Source organism: Euprymna scolopes, chromosome 35, assembly GCF_053919585.1.
Source record: "Euprymna scolopes isolate OS-2025 chromosome 35, ASM5391958v1, whole genome shotgun sequence".
In the NCBI taxonomy this organism is placed as follows: Eukaryota; Metazoa; Mollusca; class Cephalopoda; order Sepiida; family Sepiolidae; genus Euprymna; species Euprymna scolopes.
Window position 1 is genome coordinate 35,118,707 of NC_136516.1, and position 22,327 is coordinate 35,141,033.

Here is a 22,327-nt window from a genome sequence, read left to right on the forward strand (position 1 = left end):
AAAAAAAGTTCAAAAAAGGGAGATAATTATATGCAATGAGCGGGAGGGGGAGGCTGTTTATGAGTAGATGAAAAAAAAAAAGAAAAAAATTATAAAAAAGATTAAATTTTTTTTTTTAAATAGGATGAAAAGATTAAAAAGAAATGTAAATGAAATCAAAAAATAAAAAATGGTAGTTTTAGCAACGAATGAACAAAACATCTGCTGATTTTTTTTTTTTTTCATTAAGTAGATTAATTACCGGAAACAAATTATAATCTGACAAAATTGGAGCTTAATCAATAATAATCTGAAGTTTGAAAAAAAAAAAAAAAAAAAAAGACATGTTTAGCGAGTGATAGTGTTGCTCTGGTGTTTAATATTCGATTCTATTAAAAACATGTTTCTACGTTTTTTTCCTTGGATTCATGCAATATTGTTATATGCGAGAGAGAGAGAGAGAGAGAGAGAGAGAGAGAGAGAGAGAGGATGGTGGTGTTGTGTTTTATGGCATATCAACCATCGATGTGACATTTTATACTAAAACTAATCTGGGTGCCGGGTGTTTCGAGGTGTGCGTTGAGTAAAAAAAAAAAAAAAAAACGTGAAAAAAAAAAGAGTGACGTCTTTGCTGTTGCGCCCATCGCCAAACCGGAAGTGGCGAAGGGTTAAATTAAGGCTAGTCAATCGAAAAAAGGGGATGACTTTCGAAAATATCGGCGAATAAAGTGATCCCTCCATGTAGAAAACTGGCCAGTTGAGAATGAAGGAATTAATGTTTTTAGCCAATTTTTCGATATTTGTCGTCCGAAGGGTCGAGCTTCAAAAGGATACAGATCTTGTGAAAATCCGTCGCCTCTGTCGAAAGTTTTAGGCAGACATACAAACATACATACATACATACATTTAAACAGACAGGTGAGATTTATATAGATTAGCGGGGGTACCCGGCGTTGCCCGGGTGTTTGGAGGTGTGTGTGGTGTTAAATAAAAAAGAATCCGGGGGGGGGGGGGTAGGATCAAACCTGAAGCCCTGAGGCAAAGTTTGAAAATAAAATCGGCCAGCCAGAATGGGTTACTGAAAGATGTTTGAATTTATTTAAGTAAGAACCAAATTGACAGGTGTGCGCCCAGAAGTCGTCGAGCATTACGACGACAACAACGGAAGCTATTCAGCAAATGAGGTCAATGACCAGGTTTCTTTTGTTATAAGCGAAGTAAAAAAAGAAAACAACATTAAATCTTAAGCGGGCGGGGGGGGGAGTAATCAAAACATCGAACAAAAACAAAAAAAAAACTAACGTAAGGCAAACGAACGATGAAAACAGAAAAACGAACACGTGAAAAATGGCTTAAATAAGCCTGTTTCGATATTAAAATTTAAAAAATTGGTTGGTACTCGGGTGGTTTTTGGTGTGTGGTCGGGGGTGGATAAGCGAAGTAAAAAAAAATAAAACAGAAAAACGATCGTTACGTGAAAAATGGCTTAAATAACAGTGGTTCAATATTTAAATTTAAAAAATCGAAAAATAAATAAAGACATCTCACACCACGATTCGAACCCAAAATGTTTAGATAATGAACCAACCGTCTTAACAACTGAGCTAACGCGACGTACATGAAATTTAATCAGTTTTTCACCTATTTAAAGTAAATCAGGCCATGACGTCATCTGACGCATGCGTAGAACCGGTCGTCGTCACGAGAAGACCGTTTTTATTGACCCCACCCCCTGTCGAAAATTGTCGATTTCGGGGTGAAAAAAATGAACGTTTTTGGCCAATTTTTCGATATTTTTCGAGCAAAGGATGGTGCTTCAATATGATACCGAGTTTGTGAATTTTCATTGTGTCTGTCGAAAGTTTTTAGCAGACACACAAACATACACACATACATACATACATTTTCGTTTTTATATATATAGAAGAAGATGATTTGTAGATTCATTTATTGGCACACCTAACGCTTAGTTTTCCAAATTGGTCACGTATTTAGTACTGGCCAAACTCAACATCGCTTAACTTTGGTGATCTTACGAGAACTGGTGTGTCAACGTGATCTAACGAGAGAACTAATATGTAAATGTGATTATAGATGTGTGTGCGTGTGTGTGACAAGATATTAGAACATCAGTACCGTCAGTTTTAAATCCTAACAAAGGCAATTTATAATAGGCCTCTTGATCATCATTTTTCAGGGAGACAGACATTAATTAACAAGAGTTAAAGAGAGTCTGGTAGAGGAGACCAATTATAGATGCTCTTTATTTGGATTTGAAACCGATGGTACCAACGTTGTTCTGGTCTTCTGTAATACATATATAAACAAATATTACACTTTTATTTTTTAATTTTCTTAATAATCGAGCAATATAATGAATATTCCACGCATCTGTTACTTTTATTGTCATTGAAATTGGTGAAATCGCCCATTTTTCCATCAAATCGATTGAATGTCTATTCTGATCGGAGACCCACAGTGATGCACTGGGAGGAAGCTTCACATATAAAGGATTCTACTCTTCATATTATTTGCCATATGTTTGTGTCGTGATAAAATTTCTAAAATGCACTTGTGATGTTAGGCTGTATAAGGTGTTACCTTTGGTTAAAATCGGACTGCTCCTTCTTTAATGGAATTTTTTTTTTTTTACACAGTGATCACCACTTATCAAGGCCCGGAAGCTACTCAGGGATAAGGGTTATTGCAAGTACATTAAGTTAGTGAGGAGATTTGCTGAAGTGTTTACTTAAGGGGGCGGTTCATTAGGAATTTGTTAACATTGGACTTGAAGACATCCAAGTTGTAGTCCGGAGGGAAGCAGGCAGACGGAACAGAGTTCCACAGGCGTGCAGTTCTAAGAAAGAAGCTTTGTTCATGGAATCCGCGTTTTGATTTAGGCACAGATATAGAGTGGGGGAAATTTTTCACAGTGGATTCAGCTAGACGGGTGTTTTTCGTGAAAGATTGGCGAGGGGGGACCAGAGATTGGAGTTCAGACGAGCATCTGCCATGGAAATAACGATAAAACAAAGATAGGCTTGCAACGTCTCTTCTGTGGGAGAGAGGTTGCAGGGTAGAGAAAAGGGCATCCCCTACTAAGCCACGAAGTCTATTTTGTACTCTGTCAAGGCAGGATAGGCTGTTTTTAGCAGCTCCTGCCCAGATATGGCAACAATATTCCATCCTTGGACGTTCGATTATTGATTTTGGATACTTATCAGAGGCATTCCAATTAAAAGACCTATCTAAAAACACTCCTATGCACATGAAGTACATTTGTATGAAATTTTTTAAAAATTGGCCAAGTTGTTTTGAAGTTCATAGGAAATGAACTCATATATACAAAGTGATTTTTATACGTATATAAGTAGCATGGAAACGCAACATTACACGGGATTTCACACTCCCATATTTTTATTGTCATTAAAATGGGTGAAATTTTTTTTCGCTGTGTACTGTGATGAAGCTTCATATGCCTCCCTGCAGTGACTTAATCCACAATACATTGTAGTCTATATTGCACTGTAGAGAACTTACTGTTGACTTTATGAAATTATTTTTATATAATTAGGTTAACAAGAAGATTCTTGTAGAATTTTTAATTTTGATTTCAAATGATGTATTTTCAAATAAGTTTTTATTACAGTACCTTTACTTTATATATCATTTTAAAGAACGTTTTTCGCATTATCTAATCGTTTTAACTACAATCGTTTTCAAACAATTATGTTTTTTTTTTCAGAACGTTGAATACAAGATGGAAAAAAAAGCAAATTTGCATAATTTTCTTATTTGAATTCAAGCTAGGCCGGAAAGTTGCTGAAACAGCTTGCAATGTCAATGAAACGTTTGGTCCAGGAACAACTACTAAATGCACAGCACAATGGTGGTTTAAGAAATTTTGTGATGGCGACGAGAGTCTTGAAGATGCTGAGTGCAGTGGTCGGCCATCGGATGTTAACAATGATCAATTAAGAGCCTTAGTTGAAGCCGATCCATGTTTGAGAACTTGCTTCTGAATTAGACATAATGTATACAACGATTTCCAACCACTTTTGAGAGATTGGAAAGATAAAGAATTTGATGGATGGGTGCCTCACACATGGAACAACAACCAAAAGAAATGCTGCTATGAAGTGTCATCTTTCCTTTTTTATGCAACAAGAATGATTGATGGGGTTGTGACTTACGATGAAAAATGAATTCTTTACAACGACCGGCAACACTCAGCTCAGCGGTTGGATGCCGACAAAGCTCCACGACACTGAATTTTCATTGACATACTGAATTTTTAAGAGTCTATGACAACTTTAAATGCCTGTACAAAATAAGTCTGGAAACTTGTTTAAGGTGCCTAGAAAGATATCTGACAGGAAAAGATATCTGACAGGAAAGTAAAGTCATGACGTCATGAATGTCGAATGAACAAAGAAGGAAAGTTTTCGGTTCGTGCTAGAAACTAAGACTGAACATGTGATATTTAGACACCACATGAATGAATAACTGGCATGCGCAGCTTGCATACCTTAATTTGTCGTACATAACTAGTAAAACCTGTTAAACGTCTGTTCAGTCTTAGTTTCTAGCACGAACCGAAAACTTTCCTTCTTTGTTCATTCGACATTCATGACGTCATGACTTTACTTTCCTGTCAGATATCTTTCTGTCTAACTTATTTAACTTCGGAATTTGGTCACAATTGTTTATGATTCAACTGGGAAACCAGTTTGTTTTGCAGAATTTTGTCTCACTACGCCCTGAAATATTTGTCTAACTCATACTAACCAATATAACTGCTGTTCAACAGACGTCCATTCACAATATTACAAAGAGTCCTATCATTTTATCTAATTTACATACGTGTGTACTTTGTGCACAAACACACTATGTAAATCAGATGAAAAGAGAGATTCGCTCTTTCTCTGAACGCTTATAAACATTAAGAAGTGGTAGAGAAGGGTTGAATCAACACATTGAGGCGATGGATGAGAGAAAATCCAGACAAAACCAAGCGAAAATCCAGACACAACCAAGCGAAAAGTGATCTTCTCACAAGGGCAGAATTAGACACAAAATTGGTTTTGAAGGTGGAGAAAATCAAGCTCCTCAAAAAAAAGGGCACTTTGGATTGGGGGGGGAAAAAAAAATTGTTTCTATTTAGAAGGATACCTACATCACTGACCGAAGATAGAAAAGACAAAGTGCATCACTAGTGTGATACTATCGACGTCACTGCCTCATCCCCAAGTGTTAGGAAATGAAGAAAAAAAGGAAATAAGCTTATCATCAGAACAAAGGTCGAGAGAGTAAGTTAATATAAAGACAAGGAGAGGAGGAAGTTGTTTACCAAGGCACACAAAAGAAAGCTGAAATAAGATTGTTCATCAAGGTGTGGCAGTAACAGGGACAAAAGATCAGACATAGAGGGTAATATATCTAGAGTTAGTTTATAGATATTTTTAGAACTGGCAGTGAGTTTTGCTCATTGTTTACGATGGTTAGGGGCAGTTTATGGATAGTGTTGAGTTTGCGATAGTTGAAGACAGTTTCCAATTTGAGACAGTTGGCAGCTTAGAGGTCCCCGAGAGAGATTGGAGAGATTGGAGTCAAAGTCGGCCAAGTATAAATCAGGCTGAGAAGAAAATTGCTGGGGGGAGGGGGTGCAATGTGACCAGACATCTAGCGATGGACAATGTTTGGGGTTCCCTTTTTTCTATATTATGTGACGGTCTCACACACACACACAAACACACACACACAAACACACACACACACATACACACACAAACATACACACAAACACACACAAACACACACACAAACACACACAAACACACACACAAACACACACACACACACAAACATACACACACACAAACACAAACACACACACACACACAAACACACAAACATACACACAAACACACACAAACACACACACAAACACACACACACACACAAACATACACACACACACAAACATACACACACACACACACACACAAACACACACACACACACACACACAAACATACACACACACAAACACACACGCACACACACAGAATTTGACTGATTTATATCAAGTACTCGCCCTGTGTTGTTTTATTGTAGCATGACCACAAAGGCCATCATCAAGTCACACCAGAACAGATACTACATCTTGTTCCTAGGATGCCATCGCTGCCAGTATAGTGCCATTTGTAATTAGAAAAGTGTGATTTTCATTAATGAACGTTTGTGTTAGTGTTGGGAAGATTAATCAGAATTGGAATTGGGAATCAGAAAAATCGACAAATTTGGGGGTATCGGAATCGGTATCAGAATAAAAAAAAATTGGTGCCTATTTCCCGATGCCGAAACGATTCTTTTAATTTTCTTTTTTTTTATTAGATTTTCTTTTTTTTTTTATTAGATTTCATTTTTTATCAATCTTTCATTGCAGGTAATAATGATAAAATAATCAATATTTATTGATTTTTAAATACCAATAAAGCTAAAATCAATAGATCATCTTTCACAAATGTATTTTGACATTTGGGAAACTATCTGCACATTTAACATGTGTTTTTTTTTTTTTTTTTTTTTTTTTTTACAGAAATCGAGGAAAAATAACAACTCTATAGTTAAATATTTAGAGATTTATAAAGAATCGGAATCTGTAATTGTATCGGAATCGAGAATTTACTATGGAATCAGTAATTGTATCGGAATCGGGGAAAAATATTGGAATCGTCCCATCACTAGTTTGTGTAGATTATTCTTAGACTGGGATAGTCTTAAGGAGACATGGAGAATAATTTTGTTATTTGAGGCATCCATAGCTGTTAAAGTCAGAATTTTAGATGAGTAAATACTTGTGGGGAGCGTGTATAATTATCTGCTTTTTTTTTTTTTTTGTAACTGGTGTATTTATTAAGACGTGGGCGTTGAAAGAGAAAGACTACCCCGTTCAAAATCGATAATATCCATTCAAGTTGGGCATTTCATTTTGATCTAATTTAATTTCGAGTTCTTTGATTTTGGAACCAACCTAAAATTGTAGAATAATTTTGGTTAGAAAAGTGATTGATAGATTCAAGAGAAATGCAACCTATTTTTATAGAAGAAGAAGAAGGGAAGAGAGACAGAGACGTAGAGAGAGTAGAAACAGAGAAAGACAAATAGACAAGCAGATAGAGAGGTAAAGAGGATAGAAATAGTCAGAGAAATAGAGAAAGAAAGAGAGTAGAAAAAAAGAAAGAAAGAAAAATAGACAGGGAGGTAAAGACATTAAAAATAGATAGAGCGATACAAAGATACAGAGAAGTAGGGAGGGACAGATATACAGACAGAGAGCTAGAGAGAGAGAGAGAGACAGACAGACAGATAGACAGACAGAGGGACAGATAGATTAAAAGATATACGAGGTGCCTTCAATAAGTTTCCAGACTTTTCTTGTACAGGCATTTAAAATAAATTGTCATAGACTCTTGAAGAGATGACTGACCGATTTTATGATTTCAGGTTCAAATGAATAGCTACAGCAGGAATTGAAATACACCCTACTAAAGCCTGATCGTCACAGTTGGTGAATTTAAAAAATGCAATCTGGACGTGAGGACACTTTAGAAGAACGATATGTAATAAAATTCGGTTTTAAACTTGGAAACGTATGGAATGTTTCAGACTATTTTTGGTTCATCTTGCATGAATCAGGCATCAGCTTTTGAGTGGCATAAGAGATTCAAGGAAGGCAAAGAGTCTGTGAGGAATGAGAGGTGTGAGGAGTAAGGAAGTCATAACACCAGAGTTGATTGGTCAAATAAAAAGTTTTATGGATAAGGACCTTCGTGTATCAATAGAGACAATAAGTCCACGGTGTGATGTCAGTATGAGAACTGTGCTCATGATTATTTGTGAGGAACTGAAGATGCGGAAGATTTGCGCAAAATTTATCCTAAGGTGCTCAGAGAAGATCAGAAAAAAAAGACGTTGTTATGGCCAAGATGGGCATCAAGACAGTTCCTCACTCTTCCTTTGGTCTAGACCTTGCTCCCTGTGACTTTTGGTTAGTCCCTAAGCTCAAGGAAAACCTTAGAGGCTGTCATTATGAGACAATTGAGGAGATAAAAGTGGCTGTAAGGAGGGCCATTGGCACACTTACGCAAGAAGACTTCCATGGAACCTTCTAGAAGTTGTTGGAACAGTACAACAAGTGCATTGCAGACGGAGGAGATTACTTCAAAGGAGAATAGAGTTTCATGTGTGTACTATCGAAAAAAGTCTGGAAACTTATTGAAGGCACCTCGAAAATAAAAAATAATTATCCACCGACACGCGTTCCATTCTTATGCCTCATTGAAACTGGAAAGCAAAGACTGAAGTCTGCCTGTTAGTAGAATTGAAAGGAATGTGTGGCTTTTTGTAGACCTCATTTTATTTGTTTATTTGCAATACGGATCAGACTTTTTACAGTTTATATATACATATATATATAGTATAGTATAGTATATATATATATATATATATATATATATATATATATATAGTATAGTGTGTATAGTATATATATATATATGTATAGTATATATATGTATATAGTATAGTATATATATAGTATATATATGTATAGTATATATATAGTATATATGTAGTATATAGTATATATATATAGTATATATAGTATATATATATAGCATATATATAGCATAGTGTATATATATATATATATATATATATATATATATAGCATATATATATAGCATAGTGTATATAGTATAGTGTATATATATATATATATATATATATATATATATATATATATATATATATATATATATATATATATTATGGAGCACTATGTACTGTCCGGAAAAAAACAGTTTTCATTATTTCGGCTGCTTTGAAAACTTTCCAACCCCACTATATGCATAATTAAAATGGATTTAATTTTGGACTCCATTCTCTCTGAAGAACTATTTTCGCCTTTTGGATTACCTTAAAAGAATTTTCATGAAAGCTAAAATATTTTGCGCAGTTCTTATATTTTTTTATGCATATCCAGCATTTTTTCACTTGTTTTTCTTGGCAATTTATAACTAAAATAAATTGCAGTTTTACTTAACGCCATAACTATCAAATTCTAGCATTGCTACAAATATAATTTGCTGATTTCTTTCTGTCCTCTGATGAGAAGAATAGCAAGAATAGCATTCTTTGAAACTCCACGGAATAAGGACTTTGTAAATTGTTTTTTGGAGTATTCAGTCGAACAATAAATTTTGATTGTAAAGTTCAACTTACAGTTTTAATTTTCTTTCTCTTTCTCTTTATATATATATATACACTTGTGCCCGATATTATTCATACCCCCTCTTGAAAATTGAGTTTATTAGGTGTAACTTTGTAAGAATTTATTGTTTACGTCCATATTGATACATATTCTTAATAAACCTCTTCTGATCATTTTCGTCATTTTAAAATCTCGGGATACTTGTAATAACAGAAATATACAGCTATTTATAAAATCTGCAATGTTCAAAAATAATCATACCCCCTTATTTTTTCAGTATTAATCGAGTTTCTGACTGTTTGTTTCCTGTTTGATTCTTATTTTGAATGCTTTTATACAACCTTTGATTAATTTCATTTCGTTTTTTGCATTTTTCAGAAATTAAAATGATATCAACTGAAAACCAAAAAAAGAATAAAAATTATTAGAATGGGGAAGAAAAAAGAGCTTAGTAATGATCTTAGGACTAAAATTGTGAATTCACATAAGGATGGTTTAGGTTACAAGTCAATTTCCAAGAAATTTGAGGTCCCTACAGCAACAGTACAGAGCATCATCAAAAAATTCCAGAGCCACCACACAACAAACAACTTGATTGGTAGAGGAAGGAAAAGGAAACTGTCTGCTAGAGCCACCAGGAATATTGTAAGAAGTGTTAATGCAAATCCAACCACCACTACTAAGGACATTTTAGAAAATCTGGAGTCTTCTGGCATAAAAATATCAAGGCAAACATTGCAAAGGACTCTGCATGAAAATGGTCTGAAAGGAAGAAGACCAAGAAGGACTCCATTGCACACTGGAAAAGGCCTTGCAGCACGTCTAAAGTTTGCTAGGACCCATGTGAATTCTCCAGAGTCCGTTTTTTCAAGTATTTTGTGGACTGACGAAACAAAAATTGAATTGTTTGGCCATATGGATGCTTCTTACGTTTGGAGGAAGAAAGGAGAAGCTTACAACCCAAAGAACACCATCCCCACGGTGAAACATGGTGGTGGTAGCCTAATGTTTTGGGGCTCCTTTTCGGCTAGTGGTCCAGGTAGTTTGGTCAAGATAGATGAACCATGAAGAAGGAGCAATATTTGGAGATACTCCAGAAAAACATTAGACAGGATGCGGAGAAGCTCCATTTAGGACCAAACTGGGTCCTTCAACAGGATAATGATCCAAAACATACTGCCAAAATAGTCAAGAACTGGTTTGAGGATAATCACATTAATGTTTTGGAATGGCCTAGCCAGAGTCCTGACCTGAACCCTATTGAAAACCTCTGTCACATATTGAAAACTGAGGTTAAAGAGCGGAAACCTAGAAATTTGAGGGATTAAGAGAACTACTGCATTGAAGAATGGTCAAAAATCAGTGTTGATGCTTGTAAAAACCTTATTGATAAATATCCAAAACGGTTACAGGCAGTTATTAAGAATAAAGGGCATGCTATTGACGATTAGTAAGAGAGGTATGAATAATTTTGAACTAGTGCCATTATTGTTTTTCTTAGTATAATGCTTCAAACTTGCATAATTTATTTATTTGTTGAGTTTAAATTAAATGCTTATGCTTGATTTATTGTTTGAAATCCCTTTAATATTGTCTATCTTCTGGTTTGAGCAATATTCTTATAGAAATCTCAAAGATCCGAGGGGTATGAATAATATCGGGCACAAGTGTATATATATATATATATATATATATATATATATATATATATATATATATATATATATATATACACGTTGCCTGGGATTTAATAAGGATCAACGAATATTTTACCCTCCCATATTTTATTTTCATTGAAATCGGTGAAATCGGCCATTTGATTGCTTTCTTTAGTTGGGGACCCATCGCAGTGCATCGGGAGGAAGCTTTACATTCCTCCCTGCACTGACTTAGTCCATAATACATTGCACTGTAGAGAACCTACTGTTGATTTTATGAAATCATTTTTATATATAATGGCTAGAATCAAAATTTAAAATGTAAAAGTCAAGTATCATGCTTCAATTGTGCTCTGAACAGAAGCATTAATTTTGAACACTTCCCTGTCATATCAAATATCGTAATATTATTCATTTTATATGCAGGACACATACATTTGTTTGTGCGGTGATAAAACATCTCAAATACACTTGTGATGTAAGACGGTGTAAAAATGGTAACTTTGGTCAAAATCACACTGTTCCATCTTTAATGTTCTTTTTCCGATTATCGATTTTCGATAATTATCAGAGGCATTCCAGTACAAAACCTATCTAAGAACACTCCCAAACATATTAGGTACATTTGTGTGAAATTCAAAAAAAAAATCGGCATAACTGTTTTGGAGTTTATAGGGAACGAACTCACAGAAATACAGACACACAAAGTTCCTTTTATATAATAGTAGAGAAGATATATATATATATATATATATATATATATATATATATATATATATATATATATATATATAGTGAATAAATGACAAAAAACTATATTCCAAAATTCATCTTATAAATTATTCTTTTAATTCAGTTGACATTTACAATTCTTGACAGTATCTGTTTCGTAGCGCAAAATTAATCACTTAATTATTAAATCAATCAGTGAATCTATAATGCCCTTAACTCATCAGAAGAAATAGCAACAATCAATCCGTCAGAAGGAAATAAAGTGTGTTTTGACATGATTAAAATGGTAAATTAAATTCAAAATGGCGTAATGGAAACATATTAAGGTATTTGCAGCTTCTCTTTCAATTTTCGGATTTTAATCATGTCAAATCACACTTTATTTCCTTTTGACGGATTGATTGTTGCTATTTCTTCTGATGAGTTAAAGGCATAATAGATTCACTGATTGATATAATAATTAAATGATTGATTTTGTGCTCCGAAACATATACTGTCAAGAATTGTAAATGTCAACTGAATTAAAGGAATAAATTATAAAATGGTCAACATCATGAATTTTGGAATATAGTTTTTTGTCATTTACTCACTATATTGCTCTGTTTGGAGATTCTTAAATAAGGATTGGTATATATTGTGAGAAAATATATTTCTACATATATATATATATATATATATATATATATATATATATATATATATATATATATACTAGCAAAAGTACCTGTCATTGACTGGGTTCAAAAACAGCATACAGAAAATGAACTCTGATTCATGAAAGTATGATAGGTTATGAAAAGGAAGGGTTGTAAAGAGATAGCTTCGAATTTGGGGGTATCAAAACCAAAGCAAAATATGATGAAAATAAAAATAAAATAGATAAACCCCATAATTTATTATACCATACCTGTTCACACTGAAACACTTATCACAATATTCTGTGGATCTATATTAAAAAACCTTGTTAAACTTTGTGACATCTTTCCATTCTATGGAGGTCAGGCATGAACGAACACCCCATAATTTTATTATACCATATTTCTTCAAACTGAAACATAATTATCAAATTATACTTACGCAGATAGATATGAAAAGTCTTTATTAAAGTTTGTGCCTATTTCCATTCTATGAAGGTCAGGCACAAACTCAGATCCCACAATTTTATTATACCATCCCTATTCAAGTTAAAACATACTTATCAAAGTATTATTATGTACATCTATATCAAAAACACTTGTAAACGTTTTTTTTTTAAATTTTTAAATTTTTTATTTCCATACTTTGTGGACCAGGCGCGTACGCAGACCCCACAATTTTAGTGAATCATCACTAATTCGGATCAAACATACCCATTCCTGTGTCTCGATACATCTTCTATCATTATATGTGATCAGTTTTCTATAATAGTCAACCATATAGGAGCCTATTCGTGACCAGACACACACACAGACGTTTAGCTTTATATTATAGAAGATATATATATATATATATATATATATATATATATATATATATATATATATATATATATATATATATATATATATATATATATATAGGCTTCAGAATAACGAAATGAATCAGATTACAGATTAGTGAATCTAGTGGTTTCAAGTCTTACAAAATATTATTGGAAGATAATATTTAGAGAAGACAATCTCAGCCAAATAAAATTGCTCAATATACTAGATAGAGCAAATAAATTTAGAATTTATATATTTAAATTTAATTCAGTAAGAATTACTCTTCGAAATAAAAATTTATTGCTTGAAACAGAGAATATAATGTTTAAAATAATTTTCTTAATCCATCGATTTTCAATGTAAGTACATCTCCTCAGAGGAAAATCACTAGCAAAATTTTAATATTGGTTTGCAATTATTTTGCTGAATAACAATGAAAATATTAAAAATTAAATAGAGATGAATAAATTTACATAAAGAAAGGGAATGAGTGTTGAAAGCAAAAAAGAAAAAGAAAAGAAAAGGATATTATATTTGGTATCCAAATAAAATATTACTCCTTGAAAAAAGTGGGATGGTATTAAGTTCCATATTGGTTGAAGATTGGTAGAATGGGGGTAAGAAATTAAAAAAAAAAAAAAAATGCTCACCGCTTAGCTTCTAAGTTTCAAAATTCCCGGATCCTAATTTAAATCTAATTCAAAATATAACAATTATATTTTACCCTGACCTTTAGCTAAACGGAACTTCCACCTTGACCGTTTGGATTTAAATTTAAGCAAAGGAACACACTACTGCTGGTCTTATACAACTAAAAATGAAACGATTAATTCTATTTGCAAAGGATTACTACTTTGGACACCTTACCAGAGACATTTGTTTTTTTTACCTCCATTCTAGCAGTGGTGGGGTGGGGCTTAAAATATGCTTAAATATATAAGAGCCAGGTACGTTCAAGGATGGAATGCTGTTGCCGCATCTGGGCAGGAGCTGCTAGAAAGGACTTGTCCTGCCTTGATAGAGTTCAAAATAGACTTTGTAGCCTCGTAGGAGATGTCCTTTTCTCTTCCCTGCAATCTCTATCTCACAGAAGAGATGTTGCGAGTTTGTCTCTGATGTATCGTTATTTTCATGGAAAGTGTTCGACTGAGCTTCATTCTATGGTCCCCCCTCGCCTAACTTTCACAAGAAACACTCGTCTAGCTGAAAACACTATCAATAATTCCCCCCACTCTTTATCTGTGCCTAAACCTAAACGTAGATTCCATGAACAAAGCTTCTTTCTTAGAACTGCACGCCTGTGGAATGGTCTTCCGTTTTCGTGCTTTCCGGCTGACTACAATATGGTTGTGTTCAAGTCTAACGTAAATAAGTTCTTGATGAGCCGTTCCATAAAAGTTATCAAATTTACCGAATTTTCATTACTAATGATTACTATATTGTCCAATTTCTACTGTACACTCTTTAACCTTTATCCTTGAGTGGCCTCTTGGCCTTGATAATGTGGTGATGCCTGTGTAAAAAAAAAAAAAAAAATATATATATTTTAATTCGTCCAGATTTCGTATATATTATTATAGAGTTGTGATTTCAAAAGTAAAAAAAAAAAAAAAGTATTTGGGTGCCATCAGTTAGAATCAAAACCGAAACTCTAGCATTTCAAAGCTGGTGATGTTATCACTGTACCAACGTGACACGCATTTGAACTGATTAAAAATAAAAAATTAAAAATAAACTAAGATGAATGTACAAAATATATAACTATTTTTTTTTTAATTTTGACCCATTTTTGATTCCATAAGAACTATTTTAACAGGATAAAGACCCATAAAAGAATGGTCCGTAAAAAAAATCCAATGATCCAATCAAAATATATCTAGCACTGCTTTGCTACTTTTAGTTTCGGAGGAGATAGAGTTTGAAAATATGGAGACAGACATATAGCCTTTTATATATTAGATTTAATTTTAATATTTAAAAAAAAAAAAAAAATGGTAAATTGAATTTAATCATTGTAAACAGAATTGATTGTGACGTTGGGTTAGAGTTTAATTCTGTGCCTCACCAAATATCCAGCTGTATTTTGGCATACTGTAAGCTAGCAACATTCATGGCAAGTGTTTGAATAAAGGTCAAAATTAGACAGGCAGACTATTACAACCAAGCAGCTAATCCACATGGATTCCAAACAAACATCACAGAGTCTGGAATAGAAGAGGCAGACGAATTGAGGTTACCATATTTAAGTTGAAATAGCTGACTGAATTTTAATGAGTTGATTATTTCCCTTGCTACTATGGTTAATCGTTCTTGTTTTTACAATTTTACCAGAAATTATTTTCTTTTTTTTTTTTGGCTCATTTTCAGGTTCCTTATTCAAAAGAAGGTCAACCAAGATCAGCAATTGATGTGAATATCAACAGCGAGGAACCTAAGGTTTGAGTTAAATATTAAAACTCGCTACTTCTGCAATTTACGGACCAGGTTATTTTTTTAGATAAAATTTTCAGGTTGAATTCAATTTTTAAAACATTTCTTTTTTATTAAATTATTAGGTGAAAAGTTAAAAAAAAAAAAGCCCTCAGCTCAATGTTAAGAATGAGTTTCTAAACAATAATGTTATACTTTCAGCACAGTCTGTAAACTGCAGAAGTACCTAAAACTCTTATATTTACTATCAGGTTAACAAGAAAGTTCTTGCGGTTTTTAACTTTTAAATTCAGATAAACATATCTTGGCTCAAACAAAAATTTATTGATCAAAATAAGTACCACCAGAATCAATACACTTTTGCCAACGCAAAACAAAATTTATATAAAGAAAAATATTTTTCATTAAAAAAACTTCATTTATGAGAAAGATTTTTTTTAGCCCATTACGATTGATATATACAAACTCTCTCTCTCTCTCTCTCTCTCTCTCTCTCTCTCTCTCTATATATATATATATATATATATATATATATAGAGAGAGAGAGAGAGAGAAAGAGAGAAAGAGAGATGGAGAGTATGGCATACATACGAGTTGTAGAAATTTCCAGGTTGGTATCTGGGGGCGCATTAATTCACTGGGAGAGATGCACCTCCAGTCTTCGTTAAGACATGCATCTAGGAGGAGATAACTCTGTGTAAAAACCTATGGTCTACTGTATACTCTGACCTGTGACATTCATCTGCACCGACAAAGGTTAGCAGTAATACCAAAAAGTGTGGATGGTTCTATACAAAGCCTTCACCACTATAAACAGATCACCTGTGTTGATTTCTGAGCAACTTAGTTGTGATGGAAGCTCATATGTCGAAATTGATGAGAGAGTCCATCATATAAAGTGATTTATTAATATCTTCCCACAAGTTAAAATAAAAAAAAAAACCGCACATCATGAAAATTTTAATTAAAATAAAAGGTTTAATCAGCTCGTTTGACTTGTTGGTCTGGTGATCTCCTTCAAATCACTGTTTTAATACTTCATTATAATACAGCTTCCTATTCCAGTAACTTCCTTCCAAGAACTGCATACTTGTGGAACTGTTTTCCTCCTACATATGCCTTGGATCTTTTCTTGTTAGTCCCTTACATTAAGTGGTTTCATGTCTTGCCTGGAGCGATTTCCATTATAACAAGTGAAGCATGCATGGGCCCCTCTAAGTGCACAGTGAACAAGGCATAAAAAGATGACTGTTCAGCATTGCCCCCCCCTCCCCTCATTTAGCCTCAAAAGTCCCCAGAGGACGTCAAATCCTGGTGAAAAATGAACAAATGGTGTAGTTTAGGCCTTAACATATGTAAATTTGAGTTCTGCAACATGCAAAAAAAGAAATGACTAAGTCCATCATTCCCCCGCCTTTAGCCCCAAAAGTCCCCAAGGCCTTAACCTTAATATATTTAAATTTGAGTTCAGCACCATCCAAAACTGCTAAATAGGCAACCAGAAAATGTTGGACAAATATGGTAAAATAGTCCCAAAAATGGAGTGTTTTTATTAGCCCCAAAAAGAGCCCCTGGGGCACGCCCAAGAGTTATTGCAAAGTATAGACAAACAAAAAATTATATAGAAATCAGTTAGTTACAATTTTTCAGAAAGTTTTATAAAAATCCAAAACTGTTTTAATAAGCGCGAAAGTGTCAATTTTAGCCATTTTAACCTGAAAAGCAGCCCTAGACGCGGGGGGTGGGTGGGTGGAGGACAACCAGAGTTTTCTCAGAAAATCTGTTCTGTTACTTTTTTACTCATATCATGTTTAGTGTTTGTCCAAAATTTCAAAAAATTCCAAGGCATAGTTATTGAGAAAAGTGCAGACAGACGAACGAACGAACGGATGCGAGTGAATTTACAGGTCCGCCCTCCTTTTGTCAGGGGACCAAAAATAATTCTACAGCAAAATCATGTTGATACACCGCTTCTTATTATATATATTATATTCTTCAATTTAGCATGTTATCACTTTTGCTGATTTTTATTTTCAGGTGATTATATAAAAACCTTTCATGTTAATAATCGTCAGAGCTGTACTAAATAATTTTTAAAACAAATTGTAGCTCAGTACGTCATTATGTTGCTAATAACATGGTACGACAATAACAAATGAAATCAGGAGCAAAGTTTGATTAGATGCTATTTGGGTCTGTTTGTGAAAATTCGACGAAATAATTTTATATGTTAGATTTGTTTTGAAATGACAAAATGGATGAAGAAGAAAAAATAAAGAGAGGAAAATGAATCGTTTTCTTTCCTGGCTGTTATTAGAACAGACTAAATTTTAGATTTTCTATTTATTCGAATACACGAGGGGGGGAAGCTTATAAAAGATTAAGGTCAAACTGAATGTACGCACACACATACACGCAGACATATAAACACATACACGCAAACACACATGCATAAACGCAGACACACGCACACACAAACATAGACACACATACATTAACATGCACGCACACATACATAAACATAGAGACACACATACATATAAAAACACACATATACCCACACACGCACACATGAACACACAGACACACACACATAAATAAACACACGCACACACACATGTACACACTCGCATGCATAAGCATACACATACACACATATAAATAGCCACACACACGCACACACACATGCACACATTAACACACAGACACACACACATAAACACATGAACACACAGACACACACACACACATAAACACACACATGTACACACTAGCATGCATAAACACACACATACACATACACACATAAACAGCCACACACACACGCACACACACATACACACACATTAGCACACAGACACACATATAAACATGCACATACCCACGCGCACACACATAAACACACGCACATATTAACCTAGTCTACAAGCTATTATTTAGGAAATGTATCTTGACTTCCTTTTGTGCCTTTCAAATTTCCTCTTCAATTCATGTCTGATTGCAACAATCGCATCTAAAAGAAGGAAACACTTTGTGTCCATTCTTGTTAAACTGAACAATAAAAAAAAAATGATATAAAAAAATTGTTTCATCCTATTGTGATAGAATGAAATTGTGATAGAATGTTGAGGAAGATATGAATGGGAACCGCCAAACACAAAAGACATATTTAAATCAAAAACATTTTTGGTTAACCAAAATTTCGTCTCCTTTAAGTCAGAGAACTTTATCAAAGTTACTAAACGACATTTTTGATCACGTAGGATCCTTTTACCGGCGCTCCAGTAGATATCGCACTCCTGATGCAATTCTCTACCTATATAAAAGCCAGGTACGGCCAACGATGGAGTACTGTTGCCACATCTGGGCAGGAGCTGCTAGAAGCAGCTTATCCTGCCTTGAGTTCAAAATAGACTTTGTAGCTTAGTGGGGGGGGGGGGCCCTTTTCTCTTCCCTGCAACCTCTTTCCCACAGAAGAGACGTTGCGAGCCTGTCTCTGCTTTACCGTTATTTTCATGGCAAGTGCTCGTCTGAGCTTCAATCTATGCCCCCCCTCGTCAAACTTTCACGAAAAACCCTCATCTAACCCAAACCACTATCAATAATTTCCAACACTCTTTATCTGGGCCTAAGCCTAAACGCAGATTCCATGAACAAAGCTTCTTTCATAGAACTGCATGCCTGTGGAACTCTCTTCCGTTTGCCTGCTTTCCAGCTGACTACAATTTGACTGTCTTCAAGTCCAACGTAAACAAGTTCTTGATGAACCATCCCCCTAAGTAATCTAATTTACAAAATTTCCACTACTTATGTATACCCATTAACCCTTATCCTTGAGTGGCCTCCGGGCCTTGATAAGTGGTGACTCCTTTGTAAAAAAAAAAAAGAAAAAAAAAGAAAAAAGAGAGATATTTTTTTATAAAGATAAGTGAGGGTAATAATGTGACCTACGTAAAGATGGCCCTTGCACTAATGTCATGGAATCTGCTGATACCACGGAATAAAGTTTGAAGATACGACCGGAAGTCCTGTCCGTTGTATGGAATTGTAGAGGGAAATTACCAAAATCGTACAAAAGTGACTATTTTCTTTTCCTAACAACAAGAAATTATTTTCCCTTTGAACACGTACAATTAAAAGAGAGAATTATTTTTTTTATCGGGGAAATACAGTAAAGTAAGAGACATTTATATTTTTAAAAAGTTTATTTATTTATTACTAGCTTGGGTGCCCGGCGTTGCCCGGGTGTTTGGAGGTATGTGTTCAGCAAAAAAAAAGAGAAAAGTGGTAGTAAGCAGGCAGGCTCGAACCCATACTGTGAAGGACAAAAAGAATGTGAAAAAAAAAGTGACGGCTTTGCCGTTGCGTCAATCGCCAAACCGGAAATGGCGAAGGTTTAAATTAAGGCTAGTCAATTGAAAAAAGGGGATTACTTTCGAAGATTTCAGCGATAAAAGTGACCCCCTCCTTGTAGAAAAGTGCCCAGTTGAGGGTGAAGGAATTAATGTTTTTAGCCAATTTTTCGATATTTATCGTCCGAAAGATCGAGCTTCAAAACGATACCAGTCTCGTGAAAATCCGTCGCCTCTGTCAAAAGTTTTAGGCATACATACATACATGCATACATACATACATACATACGTACATACATATATACATACATACATACATTTAAACAGGCAGGTGATATTTATATTATAAATTTAAATTTGTAATTTAAGAAGATATTTTTTTTAAAAAGAAATATTTACTTAATTTAAAAAATAAATATTAATTTATTTTTCAAATAAATGAGATTTTTAAAATTATTATGGTGAATTCCTTTTTCTTTTAACTGTATTATTTTTAAAGCTTCAGGACAATATATTTAAACCATGTTTTAGTGAAAAAACAAAAACAAAAACAAAAAAACAAATGTCGTGGACGTGCACGTGAAAACCATTCAAATGAAAGCTAATGTTTTTTTTTTATTCTTTCTGCTCTGCTCTAACAACTCTGCCGACCTTTTCCACATACTCAAAAACTCACATTTTTTTTTTATTCTTTCTGCTCGGCTCTAACAACTGCCGACCTTTTCCACATACTCAAAAACTCACATTTTTTTTTATTCTTTCTGCTCGGCTCTAACAACTGCCGACCTTTTCCACATACTCAAAAACTCACATTTTTTTAAAATTCTTTCTGCTCTGCTCTAACAACTCTGCCGACCTTTTCCACATACTCAAAAATGAAAAATCTCAAGAAACAAAACAAGATTAAACTGAGAACTTCAACTCTCAACATAGACCCGCACTACCAAGTTCCCTCTCTAACATCAGGGGTCCATGTTCCAACCTTCCAAAGATTGAAATCCAATTACAGGAGACCAAACCTGTCCTACCGTTCCGGTGCAAAACTGGCATTGGACCAACTGCTTCCCTGGATGAGTTCTCAATTAAAGGATATTCAAACTTGACATCAAAATCTGACTCCTAAAATCGTCATGGGCATGAAATACGTACCTGCATTAGAGATCTCTTTACATGTGATTGGTGTATACGTGCTTCCGAGTAGCACTTGCTCACAGTACCATGTTCATGTTTGCCCTCTATCATCTCCATAATAGTGGAATTACTAAGATTAAAAGTATCTCTGAGAAAATTGATCACATTCTGCCTGCTCATCCCTCGGCTAACATTCACGCTTGTGGAGACTTCAATATTCACAATGTTGAATCCTCTCAAACAACATTGATGATGACAGGAGGTACTTTCAGAGTTTCTCTATTGCTTGACACAAATTGTTCACAAACCCATCTATATGCATATTTAAAAGGTTGAAAGCAAATATTTCGCCATCTTTCTGGAGGCTTGTAAAGCGTGCTTCTGTTTTGTTTTGTACTTTTGTGCTCACATTTCGTTAGTTATATTTCTTATGAATGTGGAAATTTGCTGTTTCCGGTTGTGAAACCAATTCATTTAACACTTATCCTGGATTCAATTTTTGTGCTCACATTTCGTTAGTCATATTTCTTATGAATGTGGAAATTTGCTGTTTCCGGTTGTGAAACCAATTCATTTAACACTTATCCTGGATTCAATTTTTGTGCTCACATTTCGTTAGTTATATTTCTTATGAATGTGGAAATTTGCTGTTTCCGGTTGTGAAACCAATTCATTTAACACTTATCCTGGATTCAATTTTTGTGCTCACATTTCGTTAGTTATATTTCTTATGAATGTGGAAATTTGCTGTTTCCGGTTGTGAAACCAATTCATTTAACACTTATCCTGGATTCAATTTTTGTGCTCACATTTCGTTAGTTATATTTCTTATGAATGTGGAAATTTGCTGTTTCCGGTTGTGAAACCAATTCATTTAACACTTATCCTGGATTCAATTTTTGTGCTCACATTTCGTTAGTTATATTTCTTATGAATGTGGAAATTTGCTGTTTCCGGTTGTGAAACCAATTCATTTAACACTTATCCTCGATTCAATTTTTGTGCTCACATTTCGTTAGTTATATTTCTTATGAATGTGGAAATTTGCTGTTTCCGGTTGTGAAACCAATTCATTTAACACTTATCCTCGATTCAATTTTTGTGCTCACATTTCGTTAGTTATATTTCTTATGAATGTGGAAATTTGCTGTTTCCGGTTGTGAAACCAATTCATTTAACACTTATCCTGGATTCAATTTTTGTGCTCACATTTCGTTAGTTATATTTCTTATGAATGTGGAAATTTGCTGTTTCCGGTTGTGAAACCAATTCATTTAACACTTATCCTCGTTTCAATTTTTGTGC

The 22,327-nt window shown here is 34.2% G+C and overlaps 1 protein-coding gene across 4 annotated transcripts in view; it reads left to right on the forward strand.

Moving 5' to 3' along the window:
- LOC145259810 (coiled-coil domain-containing protein 13-like) overlaps positions 1-22,327 on the forward strand; it is a 161,652-nt gene that overhangs the window by 52,382 nt on the left and 86,943 nt on the right. For all 4 annotated transcript variants that reach the window (XR_013864211.1, XR_013864213.1, XR_013864212.1 and 1 more), the window contains one exon: positions 15,477-15,545. Coding sequence is in view for 1 of the 4 variants with exons in the window: in XM_080117603.1 (XP_079973729.1) it covers positions 15,477-15,545 (69 nt within the window). In the remaining 3 variants the exon portion in view is untranslated. The remainder of the gene's footprint in view (positions 1-15,476; positions 15,546-22,327) is intronic.